Source organism: Procambarus clarkii, chromosome 71, assembly GCF_040958095.1.
Source record: "Procambarus clarkii isolate CNS0578487 chromosome 71, FALCON_Pclarkii_2.0, whole genome shotgun sequence".
NCBI classification, from domain to species: Eukaryota; Metazoa; Arthropoda; class Malacostraca; order Decapoda; family Cambaridae; genus Procambarus; species Procambarus clarkii.
In genome coordinates, this window is record NC_091220.1 from 12,692,160 (window position 1) to 12,712,692 (window position 20,533).

General features: G+C 45.7%; 2 protein-coding genes across 9 annotated transcripts in view; one reads left to right on the forward strand and one right to left on the reverse strand.

Annotated features, from left to right (window-relative positions):
• Positions 1-455: 455 nt before the first annotated feature.
• Positions 456-1,172, reverse strand: LOC138356209 (uncharacterized). The gene has a single exon (XM_069311941.1). It carries the CDS (start codon positions 1,170-1,172, stop codon positions 456-458), a length of 717 nt encoding a protein of 238 aa, XP_069168042.1.
• A 1,507-nt stretch (positions 1,173-2,679) lies between these two features.
• tna (tonalli) overlaps positions 2,680-20,533 on the forward strand; it is a 156,174-nt gene continuing 138,320 nt past the window's right edge. For 7 of the 8 annotated variants that reach the window (XM_069312014.1, XM_069312018.1, XM_069312015.1 and 4 more), the window contains exon 1: positions 12,997-14,228. In XM_069312014.1, the coding sequence (XP_069168115.1) occupies positions 14,200-14,228 (29 nt within the window). In that variant the 5' untranslated portion in view covers positions 12,997-14,199. Of the gene's footprint in view, positions 2,833-12,996; positions 14,229-20,533 lie in introns of those variants that run through there. The other variant, XM_069312020.1, reaches the window with a different exon arrangement.

Sequence of the window (20,533 nt, forward strand, 5' to 3'; positions counted from 1 at the left end):
GGGCTACGGAACTTTGTACCTTATCTTGAGGTTATCTTGAGATGATTTCGGGGCTTTTCAGTGTCCCCGCGGCCCGGTCCTCGACCAGGCCTCCACCCCCCAGGAAGCAGCCCGTGACAGCTGACTAACACCCAGGTACCTATTTTACTGCTAGGTAACAGGGGCATAGGGTGAAAGAAACTCTGCCCATTGTTTCTCGCCGGCGCCTGGGATCGAACCCAGGACCACAGGATCACAAGTCCAGCGTGCTGTCCGCTCGGCCGACCGGCTCCCTAAGTACCTTAGTACCAAATTTGGTACATTTCTTGATAACTGGTACTTTTGGTACTAAACGTTGATAATTTGGCACTTTTATCATTTTCCTAGTTCGATAAAACATGATTTAACATTAAATATATTCGAATACAGCAAGAAAACTCGATTTTATTAACATTACTAATTCTCATTTATAAGTTTCACTGCAGAAGTGGGAGAGGTACTGGTTCTGGGAACCTGTACCAGTATTGACCACCACCACCACTTCTCGCAGGTGGTATTGTGACCTTTATGTCAATACCGGTGACAGCAGTCATGCGGTCACCAGTCATACTGCGCACGTTGTCACCAGTCATACTGCGCACGTTGTCACCAGTCATACTGCGCACGTTGTCACCAGTCATACTGCGCACGTTGTCACCAGTCATACTGCGCACGCTGTCACCCGCCACACTGCGCACGCTATCACCCGCCACACTGCGCACGCTGTCACCCGCCACACTGCGCATGCTGTCACCCGCCACACTGCGCATGCTGTCACCCGCCACACTGCGCACGCTGTCACCCGCCACACTGCGCACGCTATCACCCGCCACACTGCGCACGCTGTCACCCGCCACACTGCGCATGCTGTCACCCGCCACACTGCGCACGCTGTCACCCGCCACACTGCGCACGCTGTCACCCGCCACACTGCGCACGCTGTCACCCGCCACACTGCGCATGCTGTCACCCGCCACACTGCGCACGCTGTCACCCGCCACACTGCGCACGCTGTCACCCGCCACACTGCGCATGCTGTCACCCGCCACACTGCGCACGCTGTCACCCGCCACACTGCGCATGCTGTCACCCGCCACACTGCGCACGCTGTCACCCGCCACACTGCGCATGCTGTCACCCGCCACACTGCGCATGCTGTCACCCGCCACACTGCGCACGCTGTCACTACTCCTGGGCGTACAATGTTGAGAAAAGGTAATTTTGATGATATTTTAAACATCACAATGATTCAGGAACGATGCCAAACCTGTGATAATGACAGCGCTTCGGGCGGGTCCGTGGCGACCCGCCCGAAGAATAATATACGGGCTCACCATAGCCCGTGCTACTTGCTCCGCTCCTGTGCCAGGTAAGTCCACTACGGGCTCACCATAGCCCGTGCTACTTGCAACTTTTTGCTCCAAGTAGCGAATCTTAAACAACAAACTAGAAAATAATTGAAATTCACTTAGTATGATGATCTATATAGTCATTATAGCTTGGCGCTTTCTCCCTAATAGTTCCCTTCCCTTAGTATGAGAACAAAGTTTCAAACAAAATAATGTTTGATGGACGACTTTGCGAGTGGATCCTTGAAAGTATGAAAATCCAGAAATATAACATTTTATAAATACCGTAAATATGGAAAACTAAGGAATATTATATAGAGAAAGTTTAAAACAAAAAACACTTTTAAAAATACGAATTTAGTACATTAAATTCTAAAACCTACCCCCCCCCCTTTTTACGAAGAGAGAGAGCATTAATACAATTTTAATTATTTTTTACTGTCTACTGTATACGCGTGTTTTTATATATATATAATTCTCATTTGTATTTTAAATTGTAAACATGGAATCTTTTTTAAGGTAGTAATTTTGGTACATTTATTAAAATACTTTGGGCAGCCCTGGGGGTAGGGTGCACCCCCCTCCCCCTTCCCCAGTGCTCAGTAGGGGTAACTCTCTCATATCTGGGGAAGCTTGACAGCTTGACTTGGATGTAGATATGACTTGACTGTGAGCTATTTTTGCCTTTTGTTTGAGTCCTGTGTGTGTGCTTGACGGAATGTACTCACTGAGAGACGTATCCCATTTATCGGGTAATTGACATTGAAATAAGTTTATTGAGGTAAAATCCACACAAAGGGATGAGGTAGCTGAAGCTATTCTCACCCCGTTCAGTACATAGTGTTAATACATACATAGACACACATCACAAACAATAAACATATTACCAAACATTCTGAGAGATAAACATATACATTTCCTTATCGGTTAAAGTATGCGGAGAGTTGAGTAAGACTTTTTTTTTATAGGTAAGAGTAGGATAAATCATTTTAAGAGTGAAATGTCTTTTTTTTTAGGTAAGAGTGAAATATGATATTTTTTTAGGTAAGAGTGAAATAAACCTTTTTAGGTAATAGTGAAATAGGCCCTTTTTAGGTAAGTGAAATAAAAATTTTTTAGGTAAGAGTGAAATAAGTCAAAACTCCAGAAACTTCATTTATTCTCAAAATGTATATATATATATATATATATATATATATATATATATATATATATATATATATATATATATATATATATATATATATAATTTGGGAGTTCAATTCCTGATCCCATTATGTGCCTGTAACATTTGTCTCTGTTACCCACAGGAGGAGTATGAAGTCAACTACCGCTCACAGGATGGATATGGGGTCAACTACAGCTCACAGGATGGATATGGGGTCAACTACAGCTCACAGGATGGATATGGGGTCAACTACCGCTCACAGGATGGATATGGGGTCAACTACAGCTCACAGGATAGGTATGGATATGACCGCTTAACATGATTAAACTATGCCTCTGAATTTGACCCAGGAATTGAGCAGACAACAGTTTTTGGCTGTTAGCTACTTCACACGACTAGGGTAGAACCACCTACCTTCCCACGCCGCTTTTCACCCTATTTCCAACTCTCCAAAATCACACATAACTCTTCTATGACATCATCCTATCTTCTTCCCTCCTCCTCTACGCCTTCTTCCATAATCTTTATACTAAATAATATTTAATTGAATGACGTTCCAAAGACATGTCATTTGAACTATGACCGTTGATGGTTCAAAAGTTCACCAGTACCTGGGCCTGTTTCACCTCTTTCTTTAGCTGACTAGAAAATTCTGAATTTCGCCTCACGTTAAGAGAAACGTAAACTGCTTCTCTAACAATTCAGCAATATTTAATAGGACAGGTTACCCAGGATAAGTGCTTGGAAAATTGATGATTTAAAGAGCATTACTAACATCAGAGACACACAAGAACAGAATAACATCGGCAGCATATGAGACGCAGGAAAATATTAGAGCATCACAACACACAGAGATCACACTAACGTGATGCATTAAATGAACAAATCAGATTTGTTCGTTTATAAGAGCATCGTTTAGGAATCTAAATCAGGTCTCCTTTAAGGCACTCTACACTGCATTTGTTATGTATATTCCAGTTAACCTGGTTGATACCTGGTTGATACCTGGTTGATACCTGGTTGATACCTGGTTGACACCTGCTTGATGGGGTTCTGGGAGTTCTTCTACTCCCCAAGCCCGGCCCGAGGCCAGGCTTGACTTGTGAGAGTTTGGTCCACCAGGCTGTTGCTTGGAGCGGCCCGCAGGCCCACATACCCACCACAGCCCGGTTGGTCCGGCACTCCTTGGAGGAATAAATCTAGTTTCCTCTTGAAAATGTCCACGGTTGTTCCGGCAATATTTCTTATGCTTGCTGGGAGGACGTTGAACAACCGCGGACCTCTATTACCGGACCGGACAACCAATACTGGAATATGCGGCACCGGCATGGAATCCTCACCTTGTCAACCATAAACAAAACTGAAAGAGTCCGAAGGTTAGCTATGACATCGCTGTCATAGCTAAGTGGGTTAAGATACCAGAATAGGCACATGGAACTATATCTCACAATCCCCGGAGAGAGCCGGCCGGCCGGCCAAGCGGATCACGTGTCCAGCACAGGATCACGCTGGACACGTGATCCTATGGTCCCGGGTTCGATCCCGGGCGCCGGAGAGAAACGATGGACAGTTTCTTTCACCCTGATGCTCCTGTTACCTAGCAGTAAATATGTACCTGGGTGTTAGTCAGCTGTCACGGGCTGCTTCCTGGGGGTGGAGGGCTGGTCGAGGACCGGGCCGCGGGGACACTAAAGCCCCGAAATCATCTCAAGATAACCTCAAGATAACCCCTGGATGACAGAAGGAACAGAGGGGATATAATCACAACATTCGTGTCGGGGACAGGAAGCCATTGTATATATAAATGTTAGGCTTATATTGAAGTTCCCACCGGGGTAGAATTACTGACCCTCCCCAGGATGCAGCCCCACAGCAAGCTGACTAACTCCCGGGTACCTATCTACTACTAGGTAAACAGGTGCATTAGGTGATAGAAAACGTACCCAACCATTGATGTCTCTCCCGGAATTTCCGATTGTGAGTCTAGAACGAACCCGACTGTACTACGGGGACCCTAAAGATAATGGGGCCATAGATAAGGCGGAGAAGGCCAGCTTCTTCACACTGAGTTCTAGAAAGCAGGACAAGAGGACAAGGTGGAAGCAGGAAACACAGAGAAAGCAGGACAAGAGGACACAGGTGGAAGCAGGAAACACAGAGAAAGCAGGACAAGAGGACACAGGTGGAAGCAGGAAACAGAGAAAGCAGGACAAGAGGACACAGGTGGAAGCAGGAAACACAGAGAAAGCAGGACAAGAGGACACAGGTGGAAGCAGGAAACACAGAGAAAGCAGGACAAGAGGACACAGGTGGAAGCAGGAAACACAGAGAAAGCAGGACAAGAGGACACAGGTGGAAGCAGGAAACACAGAGAAAGCAGGACAAGAGGACACAGGTGGAAGCAAGAAACACAGAGAAAGCAGGACAAGAGGACACAGGTGGAAGCAGGAAACACAGAGAAAGCAAGACAAGAGGACACAGGTGGAAGCAAGAAACACAGAGAAAGCAGGACAAGAGGACACAGGTGGAAGCAGGAAACACAGAGAAAGCAGGACAAGAGGACACAGGAGGAAGCAGGAAACACAGAGAAAGCAGGACAAGAGGACACAGGTGGAAGCAGGAAAGCAGGACAAGAGGACACAGGTGGAAGCAGGAAACACAGAGAAAGCAGGACAAGAGGACACAGGTGGAAGCAGGAAACACAGAGAAAGCAGGACAAGAGGACACAGGTGGAAGCAGGAAACACAGAGAAAGCAGGACAAGAGGACACAGGAGGAAGCAGGAAAGCAGGACAAGAGGACACAGGTGGAAGCAGGAAACAGAGAAAGCAGGACAAGAGGACACAGGTGGAAGCAGGAAATAGGATTCATATGCAGAGGATAATAAATGAACTAAAGTGAACTAACATTATTTAAAAAAGAGTAGTTATGTATGGAGCGACGGGCGGGTCTGAGAACCCAGAGGGTAGGAGCACTAAGCTCAACTTTCAGGCACGGAGGCTATCATACCGCTGACTATACTTAACTAATCTCTGCTGATAGCGACGGTGATTGTGACATCTCGCCAACAAACTTTTACTTACTCAGAGCTAAGAGGCAGCTGGTCGAGTTTGTTGTTTCAGTTGTGAAACTATTAATCAATCAACTAACAGGCATATTGGGCAATGATGCTTTTTGTAATAATTCATTTGGTTTAGTGCTGGGCTGAAGGCTTATTGACTGCACAGTGCGTTATTGAACTCAAGACTAAGTTATTATTCAGTTGAACTATAGTATTTAACTATAGTGTATTATAATACCAAATCTGTTATAATCACATTGAATAGTAATATATTTATAATATTAATTTTGTTCCTAGAAGGATGTAGAATCAATGTACCAATAGAGTTGTCTTTCCTGCTGTTGTGCTGTCATTAGTCGTTCAGGGCAAGAAGGTAACAGTATTTTGTTATTGTTATTTTATTTTGAAGAGTGAATGTATTGAGTAGCGTCACTCATCGTATGAGTGAGCACCCCAGGAGGAACAAACCCCACTGGGTGTTCATATTGTGGTAGTTAATCTGAAAGTTTAATACAACAAGCCAATAATAGTTCCAGCATGATATGGGCGCTCTCATTCTCACAATGACAATCTGTCAAGAATTATTGATGGAAAATAGACGTAAATGGTGAACTAACCACTGTCAAATTACAAATATTGAAAATTAGAGATGCCTGATAGGACAAATACACTGAGGAGGGGGGGGGGGGAGTTGACAGGCAGGGTATCCAGTCTGGCTTTTAGGCCTATAGGCGGCATGCCGGTATGTGGCCTTGATGACTAGGCTTATTTCATAGGCCTATACCTGATCAGCCGGCGAGATCTTGACAACTAAATCTGTTTCACAGACCTGTAGCTGACCTACAAGTTCAAGTATGTTTATTGAGACAAGAAAGAAATACATCTCAAAGGGATACAGTAGCTTAGGCTATTTCTACCTCCCTGCTGACCTACAGAGTTGGTCATGACAACTAGGTCAATTTTACAGGCCTAGAGCTGAACTACAAGTGCCACTGTCGTTGACATTACATGATTAACCATCTTTAGTCGCCTCATAGACCTTATGGACGTCATTTTACAATATTATAGCCGGGGTGGACCCCCTTCTGCGATGTCCATACCCCGGTGATATAACATTTGGGGTCTCTGAGACGTGTTTATGCAGTCTGCAAGCCTTTCTTTTGTGGTTTCCTAAGATGTGTTGGGCCTCTTCCTCTTGCTGTATCCTTGGCGAGCCTCTTCTTGCAAGCCTTGGTGAACCTTTTGTGGCCTGCAAGGCCTGGTGGACTTGCTCTTATGGTCTACAAACTCCGGCTGACTTCGTCTCATAAGTTTTGTAGCCTAGTTGGGCCTACTTTTGAAGTTTTCAAGCCCTGTTAAATCTTCTTCTATAGTTACTAAACGCCTCCTAGGTCAGTTCTTGTTTCTGTAAACTTTGGTGGACCTGTTCTTGCGGCCTCCAAGCTCTGGTGGACCTTTTCTTGCGGCCTCCAAGCTCTGGTGGACCTGTTCTTGCGGCCTCCAAGCTCTGGTGGACCTTTTCTTGCGGCCTCCAAGCTCTGGTGGACCTGTTCTTGCGGCCTCCAAGCTCTGGTGGACCTGTTCTTGCGGCCTCCAAGCTCTGGTGGACCTGTTCTTGCGGCCTCCAAGCTCTGGTGGACCTTTTCTTGCGGCCTCCAAGCTCTGGTGGACCTTTTCTTGCGGCCTCCAAGCTCTGGTGGACCTGTTCTTGCGGCCTCCAAGCTCTGGTGGACCTTTTCTTGCGGCCTCCAAGCTCTGGTGGACCTTTTCTTGCGGCCTCCAAGCTCTGGTGGACCTTTTCTTGCGGCCTCTGTTATAATTAACGAGTCATGGGTTAGCGTGCAACCCGTTCTCCTAAATAGTACATCGCATTTTGACGAATAATTTCCTAATGACCAGAAATTTATGTACTCAAAATACTTATACTAGCGGTCCCCGTTTTCTATTTCGTGGGTCATAAAAGAGCATGTCCCATGTTCGTGGGTTCTCGGGTACGTTAGATTCAGGCAATTTAGTACAACAGTTTAGTGACGATGTGAACGCTCTGGAGAACGGGGTTGGGTTAACAGGCTCTACGCCGGACACCAAACTACACCTCCTAACGAGGACATTGTTACTTACTGATGCTGCTGACTCTCCTTTAATTCCAACAATATAATCCCTATATTTATAAAGCGCTGATGCTTTATAATTGAAGGCAGATGATGTCACACGAACCACGATAATAAGAGACCTGACCGAGGTTCAGAGAAAAACAGGAAAAACCTCTGATTACCTATTTTGAGTTGGATTGGTGTTGGAGTTAATGTTTTTCAACCTCTAGAGGGTTACTAAACTACCACACTTGAGACAGTTAAGCAAGTCCCAGCTGTGTCTGGGTACAAGTGACAGGATGAACAACCCAGCGGGTTTTCTTCCTATTGGGGAGTGTTGTACATGCTGCTATGGCGGTGTGTTCACTCACAAGATGAGTGGCGCTGCCCAATACTGTCACTATGGCGGTGTGTCCACTCACAGGATGAGTGGCGCTGCCCAATACTGTCACTATGGCGGTGTGTCCCCTCACAGGATGAGTGACGCTGCCCAATACTGTCACTATGGCGGTGTGTTCACTCACAAGATGAGTGGCGCTGCCCAATACTGTCACTATGGCGGTGTGTCCACTCACAGGATGAGTGGCGCTGCCCAATACTGTCACTATGGCGGTGTGTCCACTCACAAGATGAGTGGCGCTGCCCAATACTGTCACTATGGCGGTGTGTCCACTCACAGGATGAGTGGCGCTGCCCAATACTGTCACTATGGCGGTGTGTCCACTCACAGGATGAGTGACGCTGCCCAATACTGCCACTATGGCGGTGTGTCCACTCACAAGATGAGTAACGCTGCCCAATACTGTCACTATGGCGGTGTGTCCACTCACAGGATGAGTGGCGCTGCCCAATACTGTCACTATGGCGGTGTGTCCACTCACAGGATGAGTGGCGCTGCCCAATAAACTCGCCCCTCGGGGCAAAATTTAAAATTTAAATTTAAACTAACACAACTGTTTACTGATTATCTAGCAAGTATATTCTGGATCTGGGCATAGCGAAAGTAAAATCCCAATGTATATACGCCGAAAACAATACATAAAGTACACATCCCCTTGTTTTTGAGTTTATAAGTTACACAACTTCATCAATATAATATCTGTAGGAAAAATTTCCTTAAGTGTGTAAATCCTACGGTGTAGGGCAGACGTCAGGGGATAGCCTCACACAAAGCGAGTTTAAGGTCATATCATTCCCATTAGATTTAATTGTTGAACGTCCACTGAATACAGTCAAGCAATGTCCATTATTAATGTCAGCAAATAAATAAGTAAACATTTCTTTATAACAAAACATTAAAATTTAACACATGACATGCTGCCGGACTGACACTGGATGTTGCCATATTTGAAATTCCAACACAATATTTCTGACAAATTCGAAATTTTTCCAAGCGCGGCTTTGCTACCATAATGTATTAATACAATAATGTATTAATATATTGAGCTTCGGCCTCACACACACACACACGTTGGGTTCAGGGTTCGAGTCTCCTAGAACACAGTTGATTGGAATTATCAAGGAATACAGCCTGAAACGATTGATTGATTGATGAAGATTGAAGCCACCCAAGAGGTGGCACGGGCATGAATAGCCCGTAAAGAGATGAAGACATTGTTGTTTAAGATTCGCTACTTGAAACAAAAAGTTCCAAGTAGCACGGGCTATGGTGAGCCCGTAGTGTACTTACCTGGCACAGGAGCGGGGCTGGAGAAGAAGACCTGGGGGTTTGGAACATATATCCCACTACACTTGAGTAGATAAAGATCCCTAAACAAAATATCGATTAATAGAGGTGCCATGAAGGTGGTATGATTAATTGGGTATATTCTCTCATTCTTGGAATGTTCTACACATACAATCATTACCTACATAATTTTATACCCATCAATTATACCAATATCTATCATTATAATATCTATACTTATCAATTATATCTTACCAATTATAAAGTTATCTATTTTATATAATCCTGGTCTTACATTAATATTATCTAATTCACTACTTTTTATAAATGAAAATTCAATAATATTTCTTTCGGTAACTGGTTTGCACTCCACAATTTTGCATGAATTAGTCCAGTCAATTGAATGATTACAATCTCTTAGGAGAACAAATAATGCATTAGGCTCTTGACCTGTTCTTATGCTATATCTGTGTTCTTTTGTTCTCTAGTTAAGATGTTTACCTGTTTGGCCAACATAGAACTTATTACATGATATTTTATTCAGCCATGGCGACTACCAAGGGTATTTTTAATGTATTTTTATCATATCAAGATTTCAAAATGTTACAGTGATATTACAGTATTTTAGTAATTTAGGAATTTCATTGAAATTATCATTAAATGGAAGAATTATTATATTCTTAATACTGATTTCTTCTTTCTTTTTTCAAACTAAAGAAAGTGTCAAGAGGAATTTGGCGGGTTTTATCAATAAATGATTTTCAGGGTATTATAAATTGAAGCCTAGGCTATGTAGGGCACTAATTTCATCATCTAGAGTAGATGATGAATGTTCATCATCTACTGTTCATCAATTTGTTCATCAATTAGAAATCCAATCCTGTCCAATGGACTGATTATAACAGTATGCAAGTGATTACCACTACAACATCATCGATCACAACTAAGATAAATCCTGAACCATTTCTCAACTTCACAAATAAATTACTTAAAATATAATATATATATATATATATATATATATATATATATATATATATATATATATATATATATATATATATATATATATATATATATTATTAAATATGACCGAAAAAGTAAGATTAATAATTCTAACACGAATTTTCTCAATCTTTCGTACATTTCTTTTCACTGTTGGAGGTAATTCAAAAATCAATTCTCCAAAATTCATTTTTATTTTGGAGAATTGATTTTTGAATTACCTCCAACAGTGAAAAGAAATGTACGAAAGATTGAGAAAATTAGTGTTAGAATTATTAATCTTACTTTTTCGGTCATATTTAATAATATATGTCTACAGGAAAGACTGCTACCAAAATATACTAATATATATATATATATGTACTTAACTATGTTAAGTTGATAAGTGTTTTAGCTTGGGTAATAAAATGATATGTGACATCACTTCAACAGAGCAAATGTTAGTAAATCAGACTGCAAGAGTGCAATATTGGAATGCAATAAATAAAGCTATAAAGCCAAGCCACGAGCGAAGTGTTCACGGGACTGCGAGGCATGAACAATATGTCAAGAAAAATATGATGAACATTTCAACTCAGAACGTGTAGGAATGATTTTACAAGTGAACATATTTAGATTTGGAACGAATACAGTTAAATGTCTACTCAAGTGGTGATTGTGCGGAGTCTTCCTGTGAGCGGAAGTTGGACCCCATACCCATCCTGTGACCAGTTGTGGACCCTATACCCATCCTGTGACCAGTTGTGGACCCTATACCCATCATGTGACCAGTTGTGGACCCTATACCCATCCTGTGACCAGTTGTGGACCCCATACCCATCCTGTGACCAGTTGTGGACCCCATACCCATCCTGTGACCAGTTGTGGACCCCATACCCATCCTGTGACCAGTTGTGGATCCCATACCCATCCTGTGACCAGTAGTGGACCCCCATACCCATCCTATGAGCAGTAGTGGATCCTATAACAATCCTTTGAGTGCTAGTGGAAAAAGTTATAGGGGCACATAATGGTCTCAGGACCTGAATCCTGAGACCATTCAGCTAAGTTATAGTCTTGATAAGCTAGTTACATAGTTTAACATATATCAACAGTCTTTTTTTAGCATATGATCTGTAATTCCTGATGAAAATCTAACAGCCGTGTCTCATTTAATTGTTTTTGACAACAGTGGAATTTGCTTGTCACTCACCACCTAACGGGAGATACATCTTCATATTGCCTGCACAGATAAAAATATATATATATATATATATATATATATATATATATATATATATATATATATATATATATATATATATGTATATATATATATATATATATATATATATATATATATATATATATATATATATATATATATATATATATATATATATATATATATATATATATATATATATATATATATATATATATATACAGCATCCAGATACACGCGAGCACATCTTCACGCACTCTATCACACACACGCACGCGCGCACACACACACAGTAGTTAGTAAACAGTTGATTGACAGTTGAGAGGCGGGCCGAAAGAGCTTTGCTCACACACACACACACACACACACACACACACACACACACACACACACACACACACACACACACACACGTTGTCCCAGCCAGTAATGAACAGTTGGTGATTGAGACCTCTTTGAGGAGGCAGGCAGGATCCACACCACACTCCGCGCTCCCTTCCCCCGCTCCTCCTCCCCCAGGCCCAGTTAGGGAGCGTTGTTTCGTCTGAGCTTGTCACAGTCGGCAGGGAGCAGCCGACCGGGTCCCGGCGACCATTTTTACGCTTACAAACTACCACAGCACTCTTTTTGCTCATCTATTTCGGTCTCAATCGATTTTGATTAGGTATATTTTTACATTTTTCTCATGCGAGTGTAGGCCTATAGGTACGACCTCGCATGTGTTCGGATGTGGCGGAGCATGCGGATTAATCATGCGCGATTGGGTGAATTAGCGTAGATATTGGAGACAATAATAAAGATATTAATAAAGATAACAGCAGTCATCGTGTGCGGGTGGGTGGCAACAGAGCTGCGGGGGATGCCAGATGTACCTCACGCTAGAGTTTATCAGACTCTTGAAGAATGTACCACGATTGTCATGTTCCAGCCTCTCCACCTTCCTCCCACACCTCTCGCCCTCCTAGGAGCACACACAGCACTCCTAGATGTCCGAGCATGATGTGGCTCAAGTATGTCTCCGAGTGAGAGAGAAGAGGAAGTGAAAATAATTAGAAAAGAGGCGCATATGTCGGCTAGGCTCGGCGCACCCCGCACTGCGAGATGCCATTTGTTCCTTGATACACAAGCCTCACTTCACAAACTATCAATTTCTTTTTGTCACGTCAATTTATTACAGCGGCTTCTGCTTCTCTTCAGCCTCGCAAACTTTCCCCAAATTATGTTAATTAAGATATCACGACAAATAAAAATTAATTATACCACTTAGGGTAATAGATTGGTTAGTTGAGGATCAAGTAAGGACGGTCACTTGTGGGAGGTGGTCGAGCCAGCCAGCCAGCCAGCCAGGCCAGCCAGCCAGCCAGGCCAGCCAGCCAGGCCAGCCGTCCGTATGTACGTCGGTTGCTGCCGCCAGTTACCTCTGTAGAGCGACCGAGAGAAGACGTGTTGTATCTCTCTCTCTCTCTCTCTCCATCTCCTGCCTCGCTCTCACACGAGTGTTGGTGAACGTAGCCGCCTGCGCGTATCTGGCCGAGCGAGGATATCTCTGCCCACCGGAGGATGCTTATACACAGTGATTGCTCAAGGTGTTGACATATTTGTTGAGAGTTTTGTGGGGCTGTTTAACACCCACGTTGATGTGTGCAGTGAAGAAGAGCAATCATAACAGCAGTGCTTGGAAACAGATAAACGTGTTGGTTACCACTTAGTGTGTTCTCCTATATTGAAACTCGTGTGCTTGCTGGATCTTGAGCCATTTACTGAGTGATTGTACAAAACAAAACAGTGATTGTACGAAACAAAAGGTGTTTATCCCAAGGAAGCTGCAATTGTGTACATACTAAACTAGAAAAAGTTGATAAAGCTTGTGAAGACAGTGATACTTTAACAGTATTCTCAATTTGCAAGAAGCTCAACAATATTTACAAATTGTGATTATCAGTTAGCAAGAACTTAAAACAGAGGTGTGTTTGCTTGGTATTTGAGGAGTGATTTGTGTTTGATAAGTGACCCCGAGCTATCTGTGATGTGTTGCACAGCAGAGCTCACAGTGCAAAGTGAAGTCGAGTAAGCATTGTCTTCAGTAAGGTCCAGACAAGTCGGCCACCGTCGCTGAATGCGTGTGGAGTGTGTTATGTATCGTAGGGGCTCTCCTGCAGCTACCCAGCCTCACCGCACTCGCCGTGTTATTTAATGAAGGTTCACCGACTCTGACCTCAGTTGACCTCAGCAAAGACTGGAGGTAGGAGTTTCCCCCTCCTGTGTGAGGGTGTGTTGGCCCGAGGGTGTGGTGCAGGGTGACTCCGCGCTGACCTACCACCCCGGGCCTCCTCCTCGGGTGGGCTCATGTGAATACTCTCACACCCCGGCAGAACCTGTGGATTTTTACAAGGAACTTGAGTGCCTGTGAGTGCGAACTGTGAGCAGCCTCTTGCTGGTACCCGGGTGCTGCCCCCCCACCCACCTCTCACTAGTGGTGTGAAGGGTCTTGTTGTGGTATTGGGTTACAAGCCAGGTCAGCGGAGGTCGGCCTCAACGTGACCCCGTGGCTTGCCGTGACCTCACCCTCATGGTGACACACGCACGCCACCTCGAGTGCCTGGCCACTGCTGGCTATGGACATGTTTAGTCTCCAGCTAGAAAGGTGAGTACGACGCTCTATTGCAAGTGCTCTATTACCCCCCCCCCCCCTACACCACAACCTCCTCCTCCCTCCCTCGCAAATCTATCGTTGTTAATTCACAACAATATTTTATGCATTGGAGAGTGGAAAGTAACGAGAGGGAGGGAGAGGTTGTTCTTGTCGATAATGTCATCTGATTTATTGCTCCTTCATTGTGTTGGTGAAATCTGCGTCGCTCCGCACAACGGTGAAAGGCACTGTTGTAAGGTGCTCCAACAGGATGGAATAATTCCTTCCTAACCTGAAACGGAAATCATAAAGCAAAAAAGGGATCACTTAAAACAGTTTACCTAGAAAACTAGTGCACCATCAGTGATAATTTCACCGCGATTGTTAATGACTTTGACTGTCAACATATGAAAAGTGATTGACAGTTGCATCTACGTTCATCTCACTCACAGTAGACGGTAGATTTACCGTCTACTGTGCCCTTAAAGTGTGGCATCGTGTCTCAGACGAAGGAGCATGAAGAGGGGAAGAACAGCAGCCTCGCATAAAGGAAAGACCAGATAGTAAAAGTCATATGTTGCGAAAGTTGACGGTGAGCAGGAGGATGGAATGGGGTTTGTGCGCCAGTGGAAAGAGATAGGCTAGTGAAGGTTAGTCAGGCTACATGGATAGGTGAGGCTAGTGCACCAGTGGAAACTTGGTTGATAGCTCAGGCTAGTGTCAGCAGAAGTTTGGTGGATTCTAGGACGTAACAGCAATAAATGGAGTTAAGATTGCTTCGTTGTGGCACTCTGATATCTCTCAAGTCTTAGCTAACGTACGAGGTTGAATGACGGTTCAGTGTCAATTGAGATGCCTAGTTTAGGTTATGCCTGTGTTGGATCACGAGTGGTCTACATTAATAGGGTACGTATAGGGACTTGTTAGGCTGTTGATGGGTACGTACAGGTAATTGTTAGGCTATTGTTAGGTACGAACAGGTATCTATTAGGCTATTGTTAGGTACGTACAGGGACTTGTTAGACTGTTGTTAGGTACGGACAGGTACTTGTTAGGTTATTGCTGGGTACGTACAGGGGCTTTTTAGGCTGTTGATGGGTACGTACATGTAATTGTTAGGTACGGACAGGTACTTGTTAGCCTATTGCTGGGTTCCTACATTGTCTTGTTGTTAGCCTATTGTAGGGTACGGACATTGATTTAGAAGAGCGAGATTAGGCGGTTGCAATTTTCTTTAAATTGTTTTTGTATATAATAAACATACAATAGAAAACCAGATATAGTTTTGCTATACCATCTATTCTAGTAGATGAACCTAGGCGCGGCCATTATTTTAGTCCAGTTTAACTTGGGCAGGATTGCTAGCTTAGCGAGCGTTTAATTAATTTAAACTGAACTTAGACGTGTGCACCTGTGATGATTAGTTATCTTGAGGTTATCCTGAGATGATTTTGGGGCTTAGTGCCCCCGCGGCCCGGTCCTCGACTAGGCCTCCACCCCCAGGAAGCAGCCCGTGACAGCTGACTAACTCCCAGGTACCTATTTACTGCTAGGTAACAAGGGCATCAGGGTGAAAGAAACTTTGCTCATTGTTTCTCTCCGGCGCCCGGTATCGAACCCGGGGCCACAGGATCACGCGACCAGTGCTCTGTCCGCTCAGCCACCGGCTCCAGGCTAATGCATTGTCTCTGTGTAGGGCTTGGGGGAGTAGAACTCCCAAAACCCCATCCAGGTAAAATCCAGGCATACGTGGGCAGGATAGAGCTAAGCTGGTGCACGTGTGGTGGATAAAGGTAGAATACGGCACGTGTAGGTCGTGGAGCTAGGATAGTGCACCTTTAGTTTATGAAGCTTGGATAATGGACCTGTGATAGGTGGAGATAGGATAGTGCACCTTGAAAATAGATGGACCTAGGATAGGTCCATCCACAGTTGATGGATATGCTCACCTGTGATGGGGTAGACATAGGTTAGTGCACGATTGATGGAGGTAGGACAGTGTACAGTTAATTAGCTAGGATAGTGCTCGATTAATTGAACTAGGATAGTACATTAGTAACGCGCTCAAGCACAGATGTAACACACACACACACACACACACACACACAGTGTGTGTATGGTGTGAAAAAAAAGTAGTTAGTGTAGTTAGTAAACAGTTGATTGACAGTTGAGAGGCGGGCCGAAAGAGCAAAGCTCAACCCCCGCAAACACAACAACTAGGTGAATACACACACACACACACACACACACACACACACACACACACACACACACACACACACACACACACACACACACACACACACACACACACTCCACAGGTGATTGCTTTTAGACGCCTCACGCTAATCTAGAGAGGGAGGCATCGGCCTGCAGGATAACAGTTAACTGGTACTGGTAGTGGTGGTGGTGGTGGTGGTGGTGGGTTAGTTCCCTCAAAGTCTCCCCCGTATAGACATTCTTTGTTGGGTCTATTACCTCACTCACCCTCCTCCTCTCATCCCTACCCTCCGCCTCTCCACCAGCCGCCTGTTCTCTCACTCTCTCCCTCTCACCCTCCGTCCGTCAAATCCCATCAATATTTTGTGTGGCTTAACCGCGTTCTTCAACCAAGAACTCACAAGCCCATTAATTTCCTGTGGGCTACTTGTGCTGCTGAGCAGTCACGGGCTGTCACTTAATGATAATTAGTGTGTGTAAGAGACGAGTGCTCGCTCTTACGCAAAGTGGATCATTCTTTGGAGATAATATCAGCGTGACTCTCAACTAGAGGCCGGCAGTCAAACAGGATTCTTGTACCACGTCGGTGGTACAACTCCCGCCCACAGCACGACAAACACAGCCTCAGTGGAATGGCAACACCAGCTTCTCCTTCCTCCATTATCGAAATTAGGTCCGCCAAAACTATTAGAGACGGTTTGATCGTCTACCAAATATCGTTCATGAGGTACACGTCTCCCCCCCCCCCCCCGCTCCCCCCCACCCCAGGCCACCAGTTGTCCCAAAGTTGATCCGCTGCTGCCCCTCTTCCATCTCTCACCACCCTCCACTCCCCACGTCTCCTCCCCCTCCATCACCCCCGGGGCTCGAATGAAAGAATCACCGAATACAATCAATAGAAGGGGGGAGTCATACTCGAATTTAACGGTAATTATATTTTGTCAGAAGACTCGTCCATTGTGGGTACAGGGAGCTACGACCCGTTCCTCCGTCGCTGGCAGCTTCTAGCTATATACACACACAATTATGCTGACGAACCCCTAAATCAGACGAATATAAAAACAAAAACTGGCATTGTGCTCGTATCGATGGCTTTGCTCCAGTCTCATAAATAATATCACGCGCGGCAGCGGCTAAGCACCGCTGATACCAGACCCACGACAAATTTACCAAAATGATCGAAAATGTGCGACGATACAAAAGAACAATCAGCGTTACGCTCGGAAACGCCCCGCTTATGTTGGCAATACAATGCGATCGTGAAAGCCAAGAGTGTACGATATGTTTTCCCTCGACTGGAACTGAGGAGCCATGACGGGGCCGGTCAAGTAATTGTCTAATTTATATCGTCTCGTAAATACTCTTCGTATAATTTGACATCGCTGAGGGAGTGTCAATAATTCCACCTTTTGATTTATTTCGTAGACAAGTGCGCTCATGGGTGGTTTAGGGAGGACAGGGGCCATATTAGCATTAAAGATTAGTCAAATCAAATGGAATGGGTCTGCGGTGGGATGCGAGTTAGTTCTTTGTGTGAGGGCGCGCGCTACGGGCATTTAAAGCCTCACTTAGGGCTGAGGAGGGCTAGGGGTGAGGGAGGTTGAGCTGGGGATGATGGGGTGGGGCTGAGGGCTTCATGTTGTGGGGGTCGAGATGGGGGTGGGGACCAGGGCTGATGAGGACTTTGGATAACTGGGTAGGGCTGATGAGTGCTTGGAGTAGTGATGGGGCCTTGGAGTATGACGGGATAGGATTTGTATTGAGGGGTTGTATGATGCAGTAGGGGATAGAGGATGGGTGTGACTAAGGGGTGGTGGGGGAGAAGGGACAGCGGGGGCTCACTTGTTAAGGTGAGAGCGGGAGGTCACACACACAGCCCTACACAGGGACCTACATACCAACACGCCGCCACCTCCCTGGAAGGTCGCCCACACCGCGGTATTTACATACAGACGCCTCCTAGGGTCGACTGTCTGGGGCTCGCGTAGACAGTCTGGTTGACTGCGTTGTTTACGGTCGTGTCTCGTGTCATCTCAACCACTTTTTCCTCCTTCAACGTGAGTAAAGAACTTGGATTTTCTGTTGGTCAGGGAGCTTTTATTTTTTTTTTTGCCGTTGCTCGACCTTTTCACCCTACCAGGTGCTGTTGGGTGTCAATAACCTTGCCCACCTACCCTCCCACACCCGTCCTACTAGCCTGTCCACCCACACCCGTCCTCCTTGCCTACCCACCCACACCCGTCCTCCTTGCCTACCCACCCACACCCGTCCTCCTTGCCTACCCACCCACACCCGTCCTCCTTGCCTACCCACCCACACTCGTCCTCCTAGCCTGCCCACTCACCCGTCCACACCTAGCCTACCCACCCACACCCGTCCTCCTTGCCTACCCACCCACACCCGTCCTCCTTGCCTACCCACCCACACCCGTCCTCCTTGCCTACCCACCCACACCCGTCCTCCTTGCCTACCCACCCACACCCGTCCTCCTAGCCTACCCACTCACCCGTCCACACCTAGCCTACCCACCCACACCCGTCCTACTAGCCTACCCACCCACACCCGTCCACACCTAGCCTACCCACTCACCCGTCCACACCTAGCCTACCCACCCACACCCGTCCACACCTAGCCTACCCACCCACACCCGTCCACACCTAGCCTACCCATCCACCTAGCCTTACCATCCACCTAGCCTTACCATCCTCTCCCTGCCCCCCCCCCCCCAACAAATTGTCGATTAATCACATTTCATTATTTTTTCTTTCAAAGCGATTCACTAATGACTGATTCTCTTGATGAACAGATATAGTGACGTGTCTATAACTCGTATAGTGACGTGCTTATAACTCGTATAGTGACGTGTTTATAACTCGTATAGTGACGTGTCTATTACTCGTATAGTGACGTGTTTATAACTCGTATAGTGACGTTTTAAAATATTTCATCGTTAATACTTGTGGAGTTAACGTGAATGTTGTCATGAATGAGGTCGAGGCCGTCGTTATTACGGGTTTCTGTCTTCATCTGATAATGTGCCTCTCTCCGTGTCCAAGGGTGTCCACGGGTGGTGAATGTCCTCCGTGTCCACGGGTGGTGTATGTTCTCCATGTCCAAGGGTGTCCACGGGTGGTGTATGTTCTCCATGTCCAAGGGTGTCCAAGGGTGGTGAATGTCCTCCGTGTCCAAGGGTGTCCAAGGGTGGTGTATGTCCTCCGTGTCCAAGGGTGTCCACGGGTGGTGTATGTCCTCCGTGTCCAAGGGTGTCCACGGGTGGTGTATGTCCTCCGTGTCCAAGGGTGTCCAAGGGTGGTGAATGTTCTCCGTGTCCAAGGGTGTCCAAGGGTGGTGTATGTCCTCAGTGATACGTGTCTAAGAGTGGATGAGTGCAACACTTGTGAATGATGTCTTCAATCTGAGTGCAACGTGCTTGTTATCGCCTTTGGTCAACGGATCGGGACAGCTCTTATCAGGTCATTAGGTTGGCATGAGACCCTTCGCTATTGGTCAAATAACCTGCCCTAACCACCCAGCTATAACCTAGCCAATTGTTAACCATGATTGTTAACGATAACAATATGACACGACCATATTATCCGTGGTGAATACGGTCGTCGTAGAGATATCTACCAGGTTGTTCTATGGTTGACTGTCTAAGCTGCTCAGTACTGTGTGGATGGGGAGGGTGAATCGAAAGACAGGAATTTAGTTAGCATAGGTAGAGAGGAATGGGTAGATACCCTAGGATTGTGGAGGGGAAGAGGGGGGGTAGTAAGACTTGGTGGGGGTAGGAAGGGGGGAGGGAAGAGAAGTATGTAGAAACTGGGAAAGTGGTAGTGGTGGTAGGGAAGAGGATAGTGGGGCAAGTTGAGGGTAGCTCCATCAGACTGAAACCGACCACGCTCTCTCCGTCCCTCCCTCCCTTCCCCCCCTCGCCTGTCAGGAGGTGCTGGGGGGGGGGGCGAGTGTGGGGGGAGGAGAGGTTGAGGACAGTAGTGGGAAGCAGAGGATAGAGTCCACCAGCTGAGAAAGGGAGTGTCGCACAGAAGAGAGGGGCGCGAGGTGTGTGTGTGGCGCTCTGACACGTCAAGAGGACT

Bases quoted from the DNA above. Each gene is read 5' to 3' on its own strand.
- LOC138356209 (XM_069311941.1), bottom strand. From the start codon at position 1,172: ATGCGCAGTGTGGCGGGTGACAGCATGCGCAGTGTGGCGGGTGACAGC.